The sequence below is a fragment of the Crocodylus porosus genome, unplaced genomic scaffold (assembly GCF_001723895.1).
Source record: "Crocodylus porosus isolate Cpor-Errol unplaced genomic scaffold, CroPor_comp1, whole genome shotgun sequence".
In the NCBI taxonomy this organism is placed as follows: domain Eukaryota; kingdom Metazoa; phylum Chordata; order Crocodylia; family Crocodylidae; genus Crocodylus; species Crocodylus porosus.
This window is the reverse complement of record NW_017728949.1, coordinates 67,783,151-67,801,007: the sequence shown is the minus strand read 5'-3', so window position 1 is coordinate 67,801,007 and position 17,857 is coordinate 67,783,151. Positions and strand designations below refer to the sequence as shown.

Below are 17,857 nucleotides of genomic sequence, written 5' to 3'. Positions count from 1 at the left end.
GATGATCTCCCGAGGTCCCTTCTAGCCCTAATGTCTATGAAATCTATGAAATCTATGAACTGGACACAGTACTCCAACTATGTATGGTCTCACTAATGCTCCTTGGATCTATTTGTCATGCATCTGCTGATGCATGATAAAGTGCAGTTAGCTTTGCTGATGATTTCATCACACTGACGACTCATGTTCATCTTGGAGTCCACTATGACTCTGAGATGCCTTTCCACTTCTGTGCTACTGAGAGGGTCACTTCCCAGCCAGTAGGTGTGCTGGATATTTTTATGCCCTAGGTGCAGCATTTGTCCTTGTTGAACTGCATCCTATGGTATTCTGCCCACTTTTCCAACCTGTTCAAGTCTGCTTGCAATCGTTCCCTACCATCTGGAGTGTGCACCTTACCCCACAATTTAGTATCATCTGCAAACTTGGACAGAGTACACTTCACACCCACATCCAAGTCACTGATGAAGACATTGAAGTGTACAGGTCCAAGGACCCAGCCCTGTGGGACCCCTCTAATTGCATCCTTCCAGGTCGATACTGACCCATCTACTACCACTCTCTGGGTGTGACCCCCCAAGCCAGTTTGTCACCCATCGGACTGTGTAATCATTTAAGTCACAACCTCTTAATTTATTTATGAGAATGGGATGGGATACCATATCGAAAGCCTTCCTAAAATCCAAGTAAGTGTTAATGAATGGGAAATTGTTTATCATTAAATTCTTGCAATCAGCAATACATTCTGAGTATTAACGGTCTGACAGAACTAGGTATTGTGAGACATCCATTCACCATGAGTTGCCTGGATTTCAGCCTTGATGCATCACGTGTTTCCTGTGTGTTCCAGTTCATGGAGGGTAAAAGGAACCCATATATCACATTCAGTCAGATGCAACTTCACAATTTCATAAGCAAGCAACATGTCCCAAGAGAGGTAGCTGAAAGACTACTTTCATTTAGAGAACGTGCAAAGGAGGCTTATATGCAGTTTAGAGATGAATGTTTCATTAACAAAGAAGCTTTCAGAAAACAAAGAGGATTCAGTTACCATTAAGAAGGTAAAATGTCCAGGATTTGTTTCTGATAGGGATAAGCAGGTAAAAAACCATAAACCAACTTCGGCATTGGAAAATAAATCCTACTCTGCAGCTGAGAAAATCCTACACATAGCAAAGGATCGAGGAGAGTCTGTTAAGAACATAGTGAAGTACAATCTACTGCCATCTAACATGTTATTTGATGATTGTGGCCTTCTTACTAAACCAACTGATTCAATTCTTTTAGGGGAGTTTGAGAAGAAACTCCAGCCATCTGATTACAGTTTCCATCAGAACAGCAACAAAACAACTGTAATAACTGTAGACTTTATGTCCCAAGTATGCCAAGTCCAAATCGAAAAAATGAAAACTTTTCAAGAACTTTTTGGTACCACGTGGAGGAAAGCTCTCCAATTTCAACTGGTTCAGAGGATAGACATTGTGTTTAACAGTTCTGGGGAGAAGTTGTTGAAAGAAGGTGAACAAGTGAGGAGAAAGACTATTATACCAAGAGTTTGTAAAACTGGATCTTGACACTCCTTTACCTGTTCAGATGGAGAAGTTGTGGCCTTCTTCAGCAAATTAAGAGTTATTACAACTGTCAGCCAAACAATACTTTTGTGAAAAAGGACGAGAGAGTAGCTTCCATACTACAGTGTTAAGTGGAACTATGACAGGTGAAAGTGAAAGTAGGGAGGCCGTAATGATCACAGATGATGGAATTCAGGAATGCAAACAGCCGTCTGCTGCTCTAGACGAAGCGGCTACTCGGCTGGTCATCCATTTATTTGATGCAGTTTCAATTGGTTTCACACGTCACAGTGCAGTCTAATGATGCAGATGTTTTTATTCTTCTTTGATATCTGTTTCAACTGTTTGAAAAACGACTTTTGGAACTTGGGATTAAAGTAGGCTTACGTGATAAAGTCAGATTTGTTCTTCTTCACATGCTTGGACAGAAACTAGGTCCAACCTTGTGCAGTGTTCTTATTAAGGTTTGCATCCTCATAGGCTATGATAGATTTAAAAGATTTCATAGATTTCATAGGCATCAGGGCTGGAAGGGACCTTGGAAGATCATCGAGTCCAGCCCCCCGCCCAAACAGCAGGAAGTCAGCTGGGGTCATAGGATCCCAGCAAGATAAGCAACCAATTTTCTCTTGACGGTGTTCAATGTAGGTGCTTGAAACACCTCCGATGGCAGGCCGTTCCAGACCTTGATGTCACCAGCAAAGTGGAAACAAAACTGTAAGCATTGAATACATCATCAGAGAAATTCATGTTAGGTTTTGCTGAAGGTAACACGCTTTCTGAGGATGTAGTTAACAGGCTGAAGAATACCTTGTTAAGGTCCTACAGCCATCACTTCATTGCAAAACATTTGATGAGCTTCATTTTGCACTGTACAAAAGGAAACCAATCTCACAGCTTCCCTCCAGTTCTTTCTCTTTTCAAAATGCACATCTCAGGAGATGCTTCTTTGTGGCACGTGAATACTTTAGCCTGGATGATAGCAGCTACAGAAGTATGTTAAATCTGAAAGATTTTGGGTGGTACAAAGACCCGAGTGGAATTCTTTTTCTGGACAAATGTCTCCTTTCTGTTCCTGATTAATTATTGCTGACATGTAAACGGTGCAACATGCAAGATGCAAATGCAAAGTGCCAAAAAATGACATTTCTTGTACTGAATACTGCAAATGTGGTGAAAACTGTATAAGGAAAAGCAAGTAGTCTAATGGATGATGTGGTGAATCACCCCAAAACATTAAAATAAAAAATCTTTTAATAGTCACATTAATTTAATATCATGTTGTATGTTATAGTACTTATTAATTCCAGATTGATATTCCAGTTTTATATACAGCATTTAGATTTCAACTAGTATGTAAACTTGAGATAATTTGTCTTGTGAGAATTGCAAACCCTGCTTTCTTTTGTCTCTATGACACTGGAAACATCTTTATTAGATGGTTTGACCTTGAAAACACTGGGTTAGACACCAAGATTACCTTTGTACCATACTTAGAAGAAGAGATACCAGTAACCAAAGAACAACTGTCGCCATGCTCGAAGATGGTGCCCTCCCATGTCCTGTGCACCGAATGGTGAAGTCCACCCAAGTTTTTTTTTATCCTTTCACATATGTTTTCTTAAGTACCTTAGTCAGTTTTTACTTTTCTACAGGGGTCTATGCCAAGGACAGGACTATTAATCTTGTGACTCCTAGTTCACATGGGTTTATTGCTTGCTTGTCGGCCTCTCCCAGCACTGGCCATACTCTTCCCTCTCTCCCCATTTTCTGGCTTTTGTAATCAAATTTCTCTCTCCTCCTTATATACTCTTTGTGAGTGTCCTTTCACAGCATCTGATGAAGTGAGCCTCAGCTCATGAAAGCCTGTTTTTTCTATGTATATATATCTACTCTGTTTAATCTATAACAGGTGCTCGCCCCCTGGTCTGCGGGCCAGATCTGGCCCCCAGCATTGCCATCCACCTTGTGGTGCTCCTCATGGGTTCAAAACGTTGGTGGTAGGGAAGTGATGGCATGTGGGACTGGGACCTGATCCTGGGGCTAGGGGGCTGAGTAGGGTTTGATCCTAGCATGCAGGTGGTCAGACAGGGTGGTGGAGGGTTGGGAGCCCAATCCATGCATGTGGGCTTGGAAAAGGCAGCACAGAGTCTGATCCTGGCATACAGGCCAAATCTGGGGTGCAGACCAGCCCTATGCCCCTCATCTAGACTGCAGAAGGTTGAGCACCACTGTTTATAAGGTGTAAATCTCCCTTGTCATCTATTTTATTTGACTTCAGACTAACACGGCTAACTATGTGTCTCTATTTCTGGATTAGTCAGGCTGGTGGGATCGGGACATATGGTGCACTGACTAGGGTCCTAAATGGAAGACACTAACATTAATAGGGCTTCATCTGGCGATCCATGAACAATGCCCATGTATCATCATTGCTTTTGGAAAAATGTAACATTTTCTTTTTTTGTAAACACATCATTTAGGGCGTGTCTACACATTGCCATGCTTTAGTACTTCCTTTAGGAAAAGAAAGTATGGCATTTCCTTTAGCAAGTACTAAAGCATGGCACAGTATGGGTGGTTACTGTGCTGTGTGCACTGTGCATACTTAGATTTCACTGCTATGTAGTGCACTATAACCAGGGAACGTGCCATTACCGTGACATAGCTGGCAATCACGTGTAGACCCATGTGCTCACTAAGTCACTGTAGCATGCTGTATGGCAACATAACGCATCATTACATCACCACAGGATGGTGTGTAGATGCACTCTTATTGTATTTTCCAGTGGCTAGAGCTATTTAATGAGAATCGATAGTTAATGATCTTTATTGCACAGAAAAACATCAGCTACACTAGGCAGTCTTACTGGAACAGTTTGCCCTCAGTTACACTAGTATAAATTGAGATGATCTCTGTTGAAGTCATTGGATATTGACTGGTATAACTGGTAGCTGAACCTGTCCCAGCATCTTAATTACTTCACAATTCCAAATCATAAAATCCCCTGGAATATAGATAGACATATTTACTCACGGCATAGACGTTGTACAATTCTGGTGCATTCAGGTCCCATTCATTGACATGGGATCCTATCTGTACCCCTGGAAAGCCAAGCTCATTCACACACCGATACATTTCCTTCACAGCCAGGTCTGGAGCTTGCATGGGTAATGTGCCAAGGCCAATAAACCGCTTGGGGTACTTTTTTACTGTGGTGGCTAAGTCATTATTTAATAATTGGCACAGATCTAAAGTATCTTCAGGTCTTGCCTGGAACAATATTAGAAAGAGAAACAAATGAAAATGTAGTTCTCAAGTTTTATCACTTCAGCAAATGTTGGAAGAAACCTGAAGGTGAGTAGTTATTGCCAAGAAAAATGTCACAGCCCACATGGAGAAAGCTTGAATCAAGGCTATTTCTTATCCGCTTGTTATTCTGAATGAGTATAAGTTATTAGGTCTGCTTTACACCCTGTGTGTGTGGGTTTGCCTATATACTGTATACATACTTACATGCTTAGGTTAGTTGATTTTCCTCAAATGATCAAGGTGGGTATAAAACAAGGGAGAATGACATTTCCAAGACATATTTCAAGCAATAATGTGTATCAGTAACCCCACAAAGCTCCAGAAACAAGTACAGCACCACACTCAGATATCATACAGAGGGGTCCAACATGTGCCCGTCATAGGCACATGTACTACTTCCCTTCTAAATCTCTGGGCCAAACTGAGTAGTGACATAAACAGTGAAATTGTATTTATTTTCTAACCAATAAACAGATTGTGCCTAAGTTTGTGTAAACTATCCTCACTTTTGCATTCGGCAGCGTAGAATAATTGCAATTAATAGACTGAGAGGGCAAAAAGAGTAGAAGAGGGGAAGCAGAAAGCAACTGTGTTAGAAGCTTGGGGCCAAATTTGGTTTTTGCATCTGGCCTCTCTAAAATGGGCTGACAAAATCCTCAGATATGGATGTCCTGACAAGTTTAAATACCTTGGAACTAGATCCAAATTTCACAGCCTGAGATTATTTCTTTTAACAGACTTGAAATTTTACTATAATATTGCTGGAGTTGTGAAGATGAAAGTATGGATTGTGGGGCAGTAGAAATATGGGACACAGCAGAAGCCTGAACTATTGACTGAGAAAGCTTGAAAGATTTGTAACATTTAAAAGGTGCTAGCACTATTTTTATTAGGGCAGCCATAATGTCCATATAGAACTACATTATGCTTATTCCTAAGACTTTTAAAAGAGCCACTTCTAACATATTTCAGGACAAAATATGAGAGATAGAAAAACACTAGAGATACTCAGTTTATTTATGGACTTCTTTATGTAGGGCATTGTGATGGCCAGAACAAAAAAAATTAATAAGCAATAAATATGCGCGTCTTGGAGGCATTTGAAACTTTTGTCTAATATGAAGCTTGTATTTTTGTAACCCGCAAATGTAACTTGTAACTGTCTGTGGGACTGACTAGGCCTCAAAGACAAAGCTCTAGCTGTGAAATTAGCTGACCTAATAGTTCTTTCTCGCTCAGAATTTAGCCTTGATGATGATAAAAACTGGATTCAACCGCCCAGCTTATCCAGTACATTTGAAGAAAGAACATCTCAAAAAAGCATAGTCAGAGAGTTCTGAAGGGGCTGGATTTAGGTGGGGTAATGTTAATTTTAAACCTGAAGATGTTGTGTTGCAATTTGCTTATTGGATAAACCCAAGCTTGGGCAGTAACTTATTATAATAATTTCTAACATCTTTTAGCCCCATAGGATAACAGCTCTAAGCAATATTATGAATGGCTACATAACTAAAAATTAGCATAATTAGAATACAAAAGAACATGCACATCATAGTGACCCTGGGGAAGGACGGAACAGAAGGGTCATTGCTGTCCCGTACCCCATGGATCTCTCTTACTCCCTGTGAGAGCGAGGACCAGATCCTGACTGAGGGGCTTCCACCGGTATCCTTCGGGCAGCCCAGTTCAGAGACATCTGACTTCACTGATTCAACTTGGCGTGCATCTTCTAACCGAGGGACTATCGATAAGTTACTAACCAAGTGGGAACTCTTGGTTAATTTCTTTATCTGTTTTATTATCACTGTCAATTTTAATCTGTATTGTTATGTTGTCTGCTTATTAGCTTAACCTTTTTATTAACTATTATATATGCAAACTATATCTTTTGTTGTCATAAGTAAAATTCATTCCTTTTTGTAAGTAAACCTTGTCATTTCTTTCCTTTCCAACATCACCTTCTCGATCCTGAACCAAAAAGCCCAGTGGCTAATGAAGTTGCAGTACTCGGTCAGTCTGCAACTAAATTGATATACTCATAGTGCCTAGCTGGCCTGTGACAGGGCATTTGTAACGGCATTGTTTTATGTATCAACACTCAGTTTGATTTCTGCAGTCAGCTAGATACTCACATAGAAATCATTTGGCAAGTTTTTCCTAGGAAGGGAGTATCATTCATCCCTGTTATAACTGTATTCTCTCTAAGGTGATGGTGTTAATGCGAGAAATGAACCTAGATCATTGTTGCTGTAATTTATCTTTTAGAAATAATATTTTATTTGTTCAATGTATTTGCAATGCCTGTAAAGTTATTTTCTCAATTTAGTTGTGCTTTTAAGAACTGTAAATTCAGATTCAGAACTGCTTGGGGCAACACATTTTCCCATGTTTGACTGTGTATTTAAGGGAATGTAAATTTATCTGTTTCATTAATGTGTATTTATAAACTTCAGCTAGGCAATTTGATTCCAATTAGAGGGGGATTGCTCAGGCCTCACCTGGTGGACAAACAATTCTGTGTAATTTAAATCCAAATAGGTTTGACAAGGAAGAGGACAAACAGCTCTTTAGCTTTACTTCTTTGCTGTGTGAATCAAAGGAAGACCAAAATTCTTCCCTGGGGAATCCTCCAGGGCTCTGCAGGGGGGAAGGGGAGTGCCAAGCAGGTGGATTTTCCCACAGTGATTTCTGAAAATTTTTTCATAAAAAAACCATTAATATGAGGGAATTATAAATCAGTGAATTAGAACTTCCATATTTTTTTTTATATGTTACATTCAGGTCCTGGACTCATGTTATGTAATGGTGTTTGGCTTACTTCTGGTTGCTCCATGTAAATTCCCAGGGGCTTCTCTTGCTGTCTCTTTCTTCCGATTGATGTGCCCAGCTCCTGTAACGGGAGCTTTGGTCTGGTATTTAGCTTTTCCTTCAATGCTGGAACAGTTGTGTCCTACCTCTTTTATTGAAGAATCACTTCTCCCTTACCACAGAGTAGCTCTGCTCCACTACTCTGGTGAATGGCTGAATTATCTAACCTACAGGTGTGTGAGGCTCATTGTTTGATTTTTGTGATAATATCCAGGAATTACAAAATTGTTTGCATAGACTTACCCAGTAGCTGAACATTACAGGAACGGTAGAAAGCACTTGTACAGTGACCCCTGTGTTGACAAATAGAAGTAATTAAATAAGGAAATACAGTTGGCGTTTTTTGTCTTATGTCTGCTTATAGTTTGATCTATGCATTGCAGGTTAACTGCATTACATCAGACAGCAAATATATATTCATAGAGACAATTGGCTAATGATACACAGCTGCTACAGAAAAGAAAGAAAACTTTATGAAACATGGGTAGACTATGACTCAAACTGAAAATAATCATCAATAGCTAAAAGGGAGGTGTACACCCAATGGAAGGGAGGGGCCATCATGAGGGAGGACTATACTGCAGTTGCTTGGGGATGCAGGGGGGCGATCAGGAAGGCCAAGGTGGAGATGGAACTGGGACTAGCTTCCCAGATCAAGGACAACAAGAAGTCCTTTTTTAAATACATAGGGGACAAAAAGAAGGTACCGGGTAACATGGGTCCCCTGCAAGACATGCTAGGAAATTTGGTTGTCACACCAGACAACAAAGCTAACCTATTTAACGACTTCTTTGCCTCCATTTTCCTGAGCAGGGACTGGATCAGCTCCCCCACTGGGCCCCCCTCAGGCCCCAGGGGAGGTGCACCTAGGCCAAGGGTCAGGGAGGATCTAGTCAAGGAACTTCTGGAAGGACTGGATGTATTTAAATCAGCTGGTCCGGCCGATCTCCACCCCAGAGTGCTGAGGGAATTAGCTGAGGTCATTGCGGGACCCCTGGCATGGCTTTATGAGCACTTGTGGTGCTCTGGTGTGGTGTCAGAGGACTGGAAGAGGGCCAATGTGGTTCTGTTCCCATCTTCAAAAAAGGGAGGAAGGAGGACCCGGGAAACTATAGGCCAGTTAGTTTTACCTTGATCCTGGGTAAGCTTTTTGAGAGAATTATTCTGCCACATGTCCACGAGGGGCCAGCAGAGGAGGTCATGCTTAGGGGCAATCAACATGGGTTCATCAGAGGCAGGTCCTGTCAGACCAACCTGGTGGCCTTCTATGACCGGGTCACCAAATCCTTAGATGCAGGGGTAGCAGTGGACGTAGTCTTCCTGGACTTTCGGAAGGCCTTCGACACTGTCTCTCACCCTGTTCTCATTACAGATGTCTAAGGATTTTTTTACATTAATTGGTTCAAAAATTAAGCTATGAGTTGTTGGTTCATGGCACCATCCTAAATCTGCTACCTTACTCATCTTTGCCTTTGGTGGCTCTGGTATTCAGGCCTCAATTCTAAATAGTTAAAAGCATCTGAGTTCTGTTTTCTAAGTCAAAACAGAATCATCCATAGCTCTCAGGTAATAAATTCAGATTTCTACCAGTTCAGGACTGTTTCCAGAATTTGACTTTTTTTTTTCTTGGCCTATTAGAAAGGACCTTAATTCTTTGCTTTCTGGTATTCCAGTTTGCTGAAAAGAAATTACAAAGTCAGCACAATAATAGACTTGTAGTTCCTGAAATAGATTTCTGTGCTACATGTTTCTAGTCACTACATGTTCCCAGGCTGGGAATGGGGCTGAGCTAACCCAGAAATGAATTTGAACTTACCTTAAAAAAATATTTCCCTCCCTTTTTGGGCAATCCTCTCAATATGTCCTGGTTCAATTATGATATCCCAGAACCCACATCAGCAATGGCAAGCATCTCATTGCAAACCAGATATTTGTGACTGTGACAGGGGGCTATCCCAGGGCTAGTCACAATGTCAGCTCGCCCACCTGTCTAGGGCAGTCCACCTGCCTGACTCGCCTGCCACACCTCTGTTGTATTTTAGTAGTTGTTTGTAGACAGGAGGCTGCCCATTTTATGCCCTGATGCCAAGAATAGAATACACGGCTCCAACCTTCCCTTTACTGTGTCCTATGCCTTGCAAATGACATCCAAAAATTACTTCCAACTCCCGTGGCCCCATTGCTGGGTCACACTCGGCCATTGGCCCAGACTTGGTCTCAGGCATCCTCGGACATACCTTGGCCCAGGCTCTGACCCAGCTTGGCCTCAAGTGTCCTTCAACATGCCTGGGCCACATGCCCACTCCCATTGGAAATAAGAGATATAATGTGACCTAATCTTGGCTCTAACGCATCATCTTCATTTATTAATAACAATATTCTTAAGCTGTTGCATAAAGATCTTTGCAAAAAAGGCCTAAGTTACCTTCTGAATTAATACACTTTATACTGCTGGTTATTGGCTTTATTCAGTTGAAATTTTTACTCCCAAATGATCACTTTTTAGGACCATAATCTGAGTTTTCAAGGGGCCCAATCCTTGTTGTGGCAGTGTAGCCCTGGCTACTTTCCTACCACCCACCCCAAGGTGCATGTGCTAATCAAAATGCCTTTGTGTGCCACACAGCATGCATGCTGGGGGTTACTTACCCCTGCCTGAGATTATATACCTTTAAAGAACTTACTGCCTCAGAAAGGTTACTGGCAAAAGAATAAAAAAGGAAAATGTATTTTGAACCCTTCATTTATTTATTTATGCTTCTTTATGAAGTAGTAGAAAAAAACTTAGAAGGATTGTTTCTGCTTATTTGTTTAAACCTTCAGAACATCAGGACCATTGCAGAAACATACTAAATTTATTACCTGTATTCAGGTCCCTGGCTTTCTGGTCTACAATATTATTTAATCACTAAACTTCATTTTATTCAATTTGACTTGTATATTTTGGTCTATAATAATACAAAGTCTGTGTGTTGATTTTACTCATGTTTCAATAACAGAAAATAACTTTTAAGTGAAGGACTAGGTTCAGATTTAGATATATTATATATATTTGTATACCAATTTTTTATATAATGCATCTTTCTACATTTTATTTTTTATTTTGCCAAGAACCTCTAAATTATACTCTTCTGATAAATGCAAGCCAAGAAATGCCCAATATTTTTCCTACACTTGATTGTTCATATGGTGCTTATGTTTCCAGACCTTTCCAGCAGAATTTAACAATGTAATGGAAGAGTCACCAGGTGGTGCTGTTACACATAGTTTTACAAATTCTTTTTAGTGTGCAAGTACTGCTTAGTCTTGGAAGAAATGCTGGGTTGTTAATTTTCTGGTGTAGAGTCATTTTTGGGAAAGCATTTGCAAGTAGCTGGAAAGACTGTTTTCATTCTTTATCTCTAGATCTTGAATCAATTCTGGCTCCGAGCTGATCTCTGTGGAACAGGCAATGGTGTTGGAGCTGACATATCTGAAAGGTTTAGTTTCCAATGGGCTGTTTTTGACTAGCTCTGCAGTTACGTCAAGGGTATGTTTCCAGTACAATCCTAAGTTGTGAAGGCAAGTTGTATAAATACATCCAAACTAGCTTTGAACTACCTCATTTTCTTGCATTATAGCATGCACCTTTCCCTCCCATATCAGCAGCTGGGATGTGCATTTAAGTAAGGGAATATGGTAGTGGCAGGAGAGGGGATTGAAAGTAATGCTGCAGGTACTCCCTCCACAGTGGGGAGGAGCACAATGAGGAAACTGTGCTCTCTGTTGCAGGGGGCATGGCCCTTTTCTTTGGATCCCTCATAGCAGGACAGTGGCTGCAGTAGTCCTTCTGCTTTACTTGTGGCAGGTTAGGGTGTTATGTCTTGTGTTGTGTCAGGGTTGGCAGTGCTGTTTTACTGATAGTTTGGATTATGGATTTACATAGGAAGTTTTGGACAGTGTAACAGGGGGCCTTCTCGGGGCCGATTTCCCTGTGGCCCACCCACCTGTTTCTGGGTTAACCGCCCACCTTCTTTCCCGTCACACCTTGTTGTTAATTAAATGGGAGGCTGCCCATTTCTTCCCCCTCAGGCTCTATCTGTGGCTCTGTTCTTCCCCTACATCACAGCCCAAACCTCACAGATGGCATCCAGATGTTACCAACATCACCGGCCCCACACTGGGCCCCAGAATCCTACTAGTTGGACTGCACTTAGATCCCTCCATTCAGGCAGCCTATTCTGCCTTCATTCCTGGCTGCTTCCCCCTTATGGGTGTGGTTCCCCCCGGGACCTTTGGCTCACTGGCCCTGGCCCACCTCCAGGCCAGCTGGAACCCCAGGCCCTCAGCTTTGGGCGTCCCTTGCGGTGGGCCCCTGGCCCTTCGACCCTTCCTTTGCTGGGTCCTGGCCCCAGCATTGACCAGTCAGGGGATGTTCAGACAGGTTTGTGAGTCTATGTCCTCATGCTCTTTGGGGTCCACCTTCCAGACCCTACAAGGGGGTAACCCACCCAGTTGTGAGAGCTGGGGTTAAGGCACCCCGACCCGCCTTTCACTGGGGTGGTAACTGGCCTGTCATTTCTGAGGGGTTCCCACACCACTGAGAGCCCCACCAGCCCACCCACTCCCAGCAGGGTGCAGTTTTAGGTCATGCTCAGGACCAGGAGCCTCCTGACCATCCCCTACAGCTCCTCCCTTACCTCCAGTTGATACCTTCAGCCAGGCAATGCTGCTGCTTGGCCTCCAGCAGCAAAGTGCCCTGTTCATATGGGCAGCCCTGAGTCCAAAATGGCTGCCCTAATCGGGCACCCTCCGGCTGCTGGCTTCAGGCCCTTAAAGTGGCAGGTACAAACAGTGCCCTGCCACAGACAGGAACGATCCTGCCTCTAGTATGGGGATTGGACTAAATGACCTTTGAGGATCCCTATTTTTCTAGTGTTTCTTTGGCATTTTACACAAGCCCTTGTGCCATCTTCTCTTTAGCCCTGCTGTGTCTGCTTCTCTCCCAGAGACCCAAGGAAGGGTACTGTGACATCTGAAAACTTTTCTAAGTCTATTCCAACCATGCAGTTGGCCCAATAAAAAATACCACCCTCCAGAACTCTTTCCCCCCACCCCCCACATATTTTGCAGAAGGAATTCCAGGGGAACTAGAGAGCTAGGGTGGGACATGTCACAGTCTTACTTCAAGGGAATCTTTAATTAATAGAATCTCCCATAAAAAGGAGTCTGAATTAAATGGGTGTTAATATATATAGCAATAACTGAGCTCTAACATTCTAACTAAAATCCTCTTCCCTTCTCTACCTCTCATCTTTATGGCCCTGATTTCATAACATACTTAAGCATGTGCCTAACTATAAGCATGTGTAATCCCGTAGCAGTCAAGCATCTGCTTAATTGCTTTCCTCATGAAGGGGCTCTTTCTTATCTAAGAATATAATTTCACTAGTTCTCCATTTAATCAGTTTTCTAGCAGGAACATAGTATTCAAAGCTGGACCTTTCATTTCAGAAGTGGCCAACCTGTTACACGTGCAATATGTGGCATAGGCAGTCTGCTTGCAGCACATGACAGATTAGGGAGGGGACAGGCAGCACAGTGGTAGATAGGGCAGGGAGCAAAAAGCAGAATAATAGATCAAGCAGGGAGTACAGGGCAGAAGTCAGAAAACAGAGCAGCAGACTGGGCAAAAAACACAGGGCAGGGACCAGAGCAGGGGAAAGGGATCAGAGTGGTAGTTGAGGAGGGTATGGGGCCAATTTATGGATGCCAAAAAGGTTAACTCCCAGTGCTTTTCACAAGCAGGGAAAAAACAGACTAATGGGGAGTGAGAAAAGGATCAAACATGTTTTTCCTCTTTGTAGGGGACTTTTACACTCATGAATGTACATTCTTCTTCTGTGGCCAGAATTTTGATACCATGTTTGATACCATATTTCTGTTGGGTGGTACTTTGTGTAGTAACACTCTCTTGAAATCAAGGGGCTACTTGTGGAGTAAATGCCATGTCTACAGTGGATGCATCTACATGAGATGTTTACTGTGGAGTTGCCTAATTAGCTCTGTAGTAAAATGTCACTGTCTACACATGTGGTGCTATTTGGCCAGAGTAGACTAATTGACTCTGCCATAGGACAGTACTGCCAGACACAAGTACTATCTTACAGCTGAGTTATTTACTCCACTGCAACACATGTGTAGACACTGACAGGACTGGCTGGGACACAAGTGTATTTCAGTGCAGGGGCAACCTGCTAGCTAGGCCTGCACTGAAGCACGATTGTGCCCCAGCCAGCCCCTCTGCAGCATTTTGAGCCAGGTTGGAGCAGCCCCAGGCTGGCAGGCTGACCCCCAGGGATCTTTGCCATATAGGGCTGCTCCACCCCAGCTCAACATACAAATGCAACACCTGCAAACTGAGTTGGAGTTTATTCAGGCACATCAGTTGCACATGTAGATGCACCCTGTAAGAGTAAAGGTATGAAAATATGACCCTTCACAGTCTAAACATAAAGCATGTTATTCTTCATCATCTTCCAACTGGTTTAAACTAATTCATAACTCTGTAAGACGTTTTAGTTTTAACATTATCATAAAATGCTTTGAGATGACACAGACGTTTAAGTTATTGATGTTCCACTTGATATATCATCATTAGTACATTTACTTTATGGAGTTACCTGACTGATTCATCTCTTTAATCCGAACCTCTGGATTCCAGCAATTCTCCTGGATAACTCTGAAAACTTTTCCCTCTTTCATCATTTTTGCCTGTCCCTATAAAATGAATTTCCTATTAATACAAAAGTATCAAAATGTTAAATTCAACTTCAAGTGAGTATGTGGTGTTCCTTTTGCACACCCAGTGACAGAACTTCCCCAATATTTTTATTCCATAGAAAATAAAAGCAAAAAACAAAGAATACTTAAAATATAATTTGTACATTGATGAACAGCATCAAGGTAACTTTTCCATAATTTTAAAAATAATCACCTTGCTCTTTACCATATTTATTTATTTATTAGTGGGGTATGCTGCCCTTCCCAAAAGAGTCAGGATGGCTTAAAATAAAAAGCAGATGAATTGGTAAAACAAATACAAATATTAAAATTAAACATGTAGAACAAATGCCTCAAACAATGTTTCATAACTTAACCCATCCTGCTGAGGCTGCCCAAATAGAAAGCATTTACAACACCTCCGAAAGATATCCAGGCTGCTTACTTGAAACAAAAAACAGTTTTTTTTAACAGAAACCTGTCCATCATAAACATGAATAGTTTAGCACTGATTTCTTTTAACGTTAATGGGCTCAAATTGACTTCAGGAACAGGTTTCACAATCCCTCCATTCAAATCAATGCCACTGTCTCATACTCACTCAGTGAAAGTGAGATACAATCAGCTGCAATGGAAGTTGCATGCATACATGTGCCTGAAGAAGGGTGTTTGTACCTGAAAGCTTACAAAGAAGTTTTTCCAACTATTTTAGTTGGTCTAATAAAAGATATCAGGTTTACCCAAAGAACCTTGTCTACATGTACCAATCACCTTTTCATTGTGATTTTTTACAAATAGAATATTGAAGTATTTGTAGATGGGGAGAAATCCCATATAAAATGGTTATGTAAACTATAGAAATTTGTTTTAAATGCACTCTTTAAGGCATTTCATGTCAACAGCAGCGTAAGAAAGTGACAGGCCCAACTGCTGCGCACGGGGCAGCAATGACCTCTGATTGCTGCTGCCGCTAGGATCATAACTGTGGCTACAGCAGATTTTTTTTCTCATCCACTATCCCCATTGGTGCCCAGGTTGGTTCCCAGCCCTACTTACAAACAGTGTATATCAAAATATTACCCAGGTTGTTAACTTTTGACAGTGTTTCTTTAACTGTGAGCAGCAAGAGCAGAGCAGCACTTCTCACTTTGATTTTTGACTGATTTGACAAATGACCCAAGACATTATTGAGCAGTTATGGTCTTGCTGTGGAAGATATTAGTTATTCACTGTCACATTCCTATGGGCATATCATTAGAGCCTGTGAGCCAGCACCAAAAGGAATGGCAACAGCCAATATTCCTGTTGTTTTAGCTTTGAACAAATTGACCTAATATGACCCAACAATTCCTCCAAGGCCTGTGCTTCACACTATGCATTTTGCCACTTTTGTTAGATAGTGGGAATAGATGAAAATCAGGCTGTAGCAGAGGATTTGCATTGCAAGTGGGGAGGCAGGGATACAGACCAGATTGATTGTGCAAAGGGAACGTGGCATGTGCAATGACACTGATCCAGACTGTGAGAACCCCTCTGTAAGGGATGTCGAAGGGTAGCACCTATTTTCCCAGGGCGCACAGTGGATGGCAAGTATGTACAGGGCTGCCTCAGGACCAACTGTCTGCCTTGGGAGGGGAATTCTAATTGTCCCAACATCCATTTTGTGGCTTCCTTCCCATACAAATTCATTTAAGATCCTGGAGAGGAGGTGATTTTACTCAGTGTGCATTGTACCTCTTTTCCATTATAAAGAGTCACTGTTAATTCAGAGTCTGCCTTGCTATTGCAAACATAGATATAAATTTTCATAAATTAATAATATTGTACTGCTTGTAGCAAGCAAACTTGGTTGCCTGCCTCCTCTCTGTCTTTAACCTTGAATTTAGTATTAACTTCATACATCATTAACAAGTATATTTCCCTGATAAATATTTTAAAACCTCTTTTCTCCCTACTTTACTATGCTGGCTTGGCAGGCTGTCAAAATGGTTTGGTGGCAATATCATGATTCAAGAAAATGATTCCAAATATTACAGCCAGTAATTACAACTGCACAGTCCTTCTCCTCTGGCAAAATCCTTTCAAGTCTGTTAGAATTGATTTTCCAAACAGTCAGAAAGGGAGGCCTTACCCATGCAGTCCAATCTGTTTTTTACAATCTAATATCAGCCCCCTGTGGATTATTGTGTTTTAGGTAGCAAGATATTTATGGGACTAAGTAAAGGAAGAAGAACTGGGTAAAATTATGTATTTTATCACATAAAAATGGATAATGAGTCCTTTACTGGGTTACCATTGGGAGCGTTTTTGTGAACACGGTAGACTTTTAATTCCTTTTTTTCAGATTTCACTGAGGCACAACCTCTAAAGGACCCAGATGTATTTTCTTCTATTAATACTGAAAACAATGTTAGATGGATTGCAATTTCACCAGTGACCTCTCTAGTGGACCTTTCAGCACACATAGCTGCTGAAAGATAAAATAGCAACTCCTCAATGCCACATCAAGCTATGCAGTAGGAAAGAGTTTCTAATAGGCCAGGTGCCAGTCTAATTAAAGAATTAGGGAATCTTGACTGCTGTGTTCATCTGGGTTAACATAAGATTCAGTAATCACGGATGTACTAGAGATCAAGCCTGAATCCTTAAACTTGTGTGTAAACTGAAGCACTTATAACAAAATAAAGCAGTTCTTCCTACTCACCTGAGAGAACCCACTCAGATCAATAGGATTACTCACACAGGTAAAGCAAGCAGTATTTGGTCCAGGAAAGTGTGTGGAAAATCCAGTCATACTGCTGCCATATCTAGGCACTACCACCAAAACGCATAATGCATTTTTTAAATGAAAAATTAATCAGCAATTTTGTACTCAAGGCTACTTGGGAAGCTAATTACAGAAGTTTTGCAAGAATCTGTAGGAAACTTTTAATTTTTCCAGAGTGATGCCTGCAAAATTGGAGCCTCTCTACTAGATATTATGAGACCTACGTTGCTAAGACTAGATCAATTTACTGAGCTGAAGATTTCTATTACATCCTTGCCTAACATCATTGGGTGTTTTATGTTTTAACAACTGTGTGTGGGAATTAAGAGGCAGAAAATCATAGATTCATAGACTCATAGACATTAGGGCTGGAAGGGACCTCGGAAGATCATCGAGTCCAGCCCCCCGCTCCAGGGGCAGAAAGTCAGCTGGGGTCATAGGATCCCAGCAAGATAAGCATCCAATTTACTCTTGAAGGTGTTCAGTGTAGGTGCTTGAACCACCGCCGATGACAGGCTGTTCCAGACCTTGGGGGCTCAGACAGTAAAGAAATTCTTCCTTATGTCCAGCCTGAAA

General features: G+C 41.6%; 1 protein-coding gene across 3 annotated transcripts in view; it reads right to left on the bottom strand.

Annotated features, from left to right (window-relative positions):
* The window catches only part of ACMSD (aminocarboxymuconate semialdehyde decarboxylase), a 69,512-nt gene that overhangs the window by 35,979 nt on the left and 15,676 nt on the right, over positions 1–17,857 (bottom strand). For all 3 annotated transcript variants that reach the window (XM_019554587.1, XM_019554588.1, XM_019554586.1), the window contains exons 3-5: positions 14,415–14,511; positions 7,996–8,045; positions 4,609–4,845 (exon numbers count right to left, since the gene is read on the bottom strand). In XM_019554587.1, the coding sequence (XP_019410132.1) occupies positions 4,609–4,845; positions 7,996–8,045; positions 14,415–14,511 (384 nt within the window). The remainder of the gene's footprint in view (positions 1–4,608; positions 4,846–7,995; positions 8,046–14,414; positions 14,512–17,857) is intronic.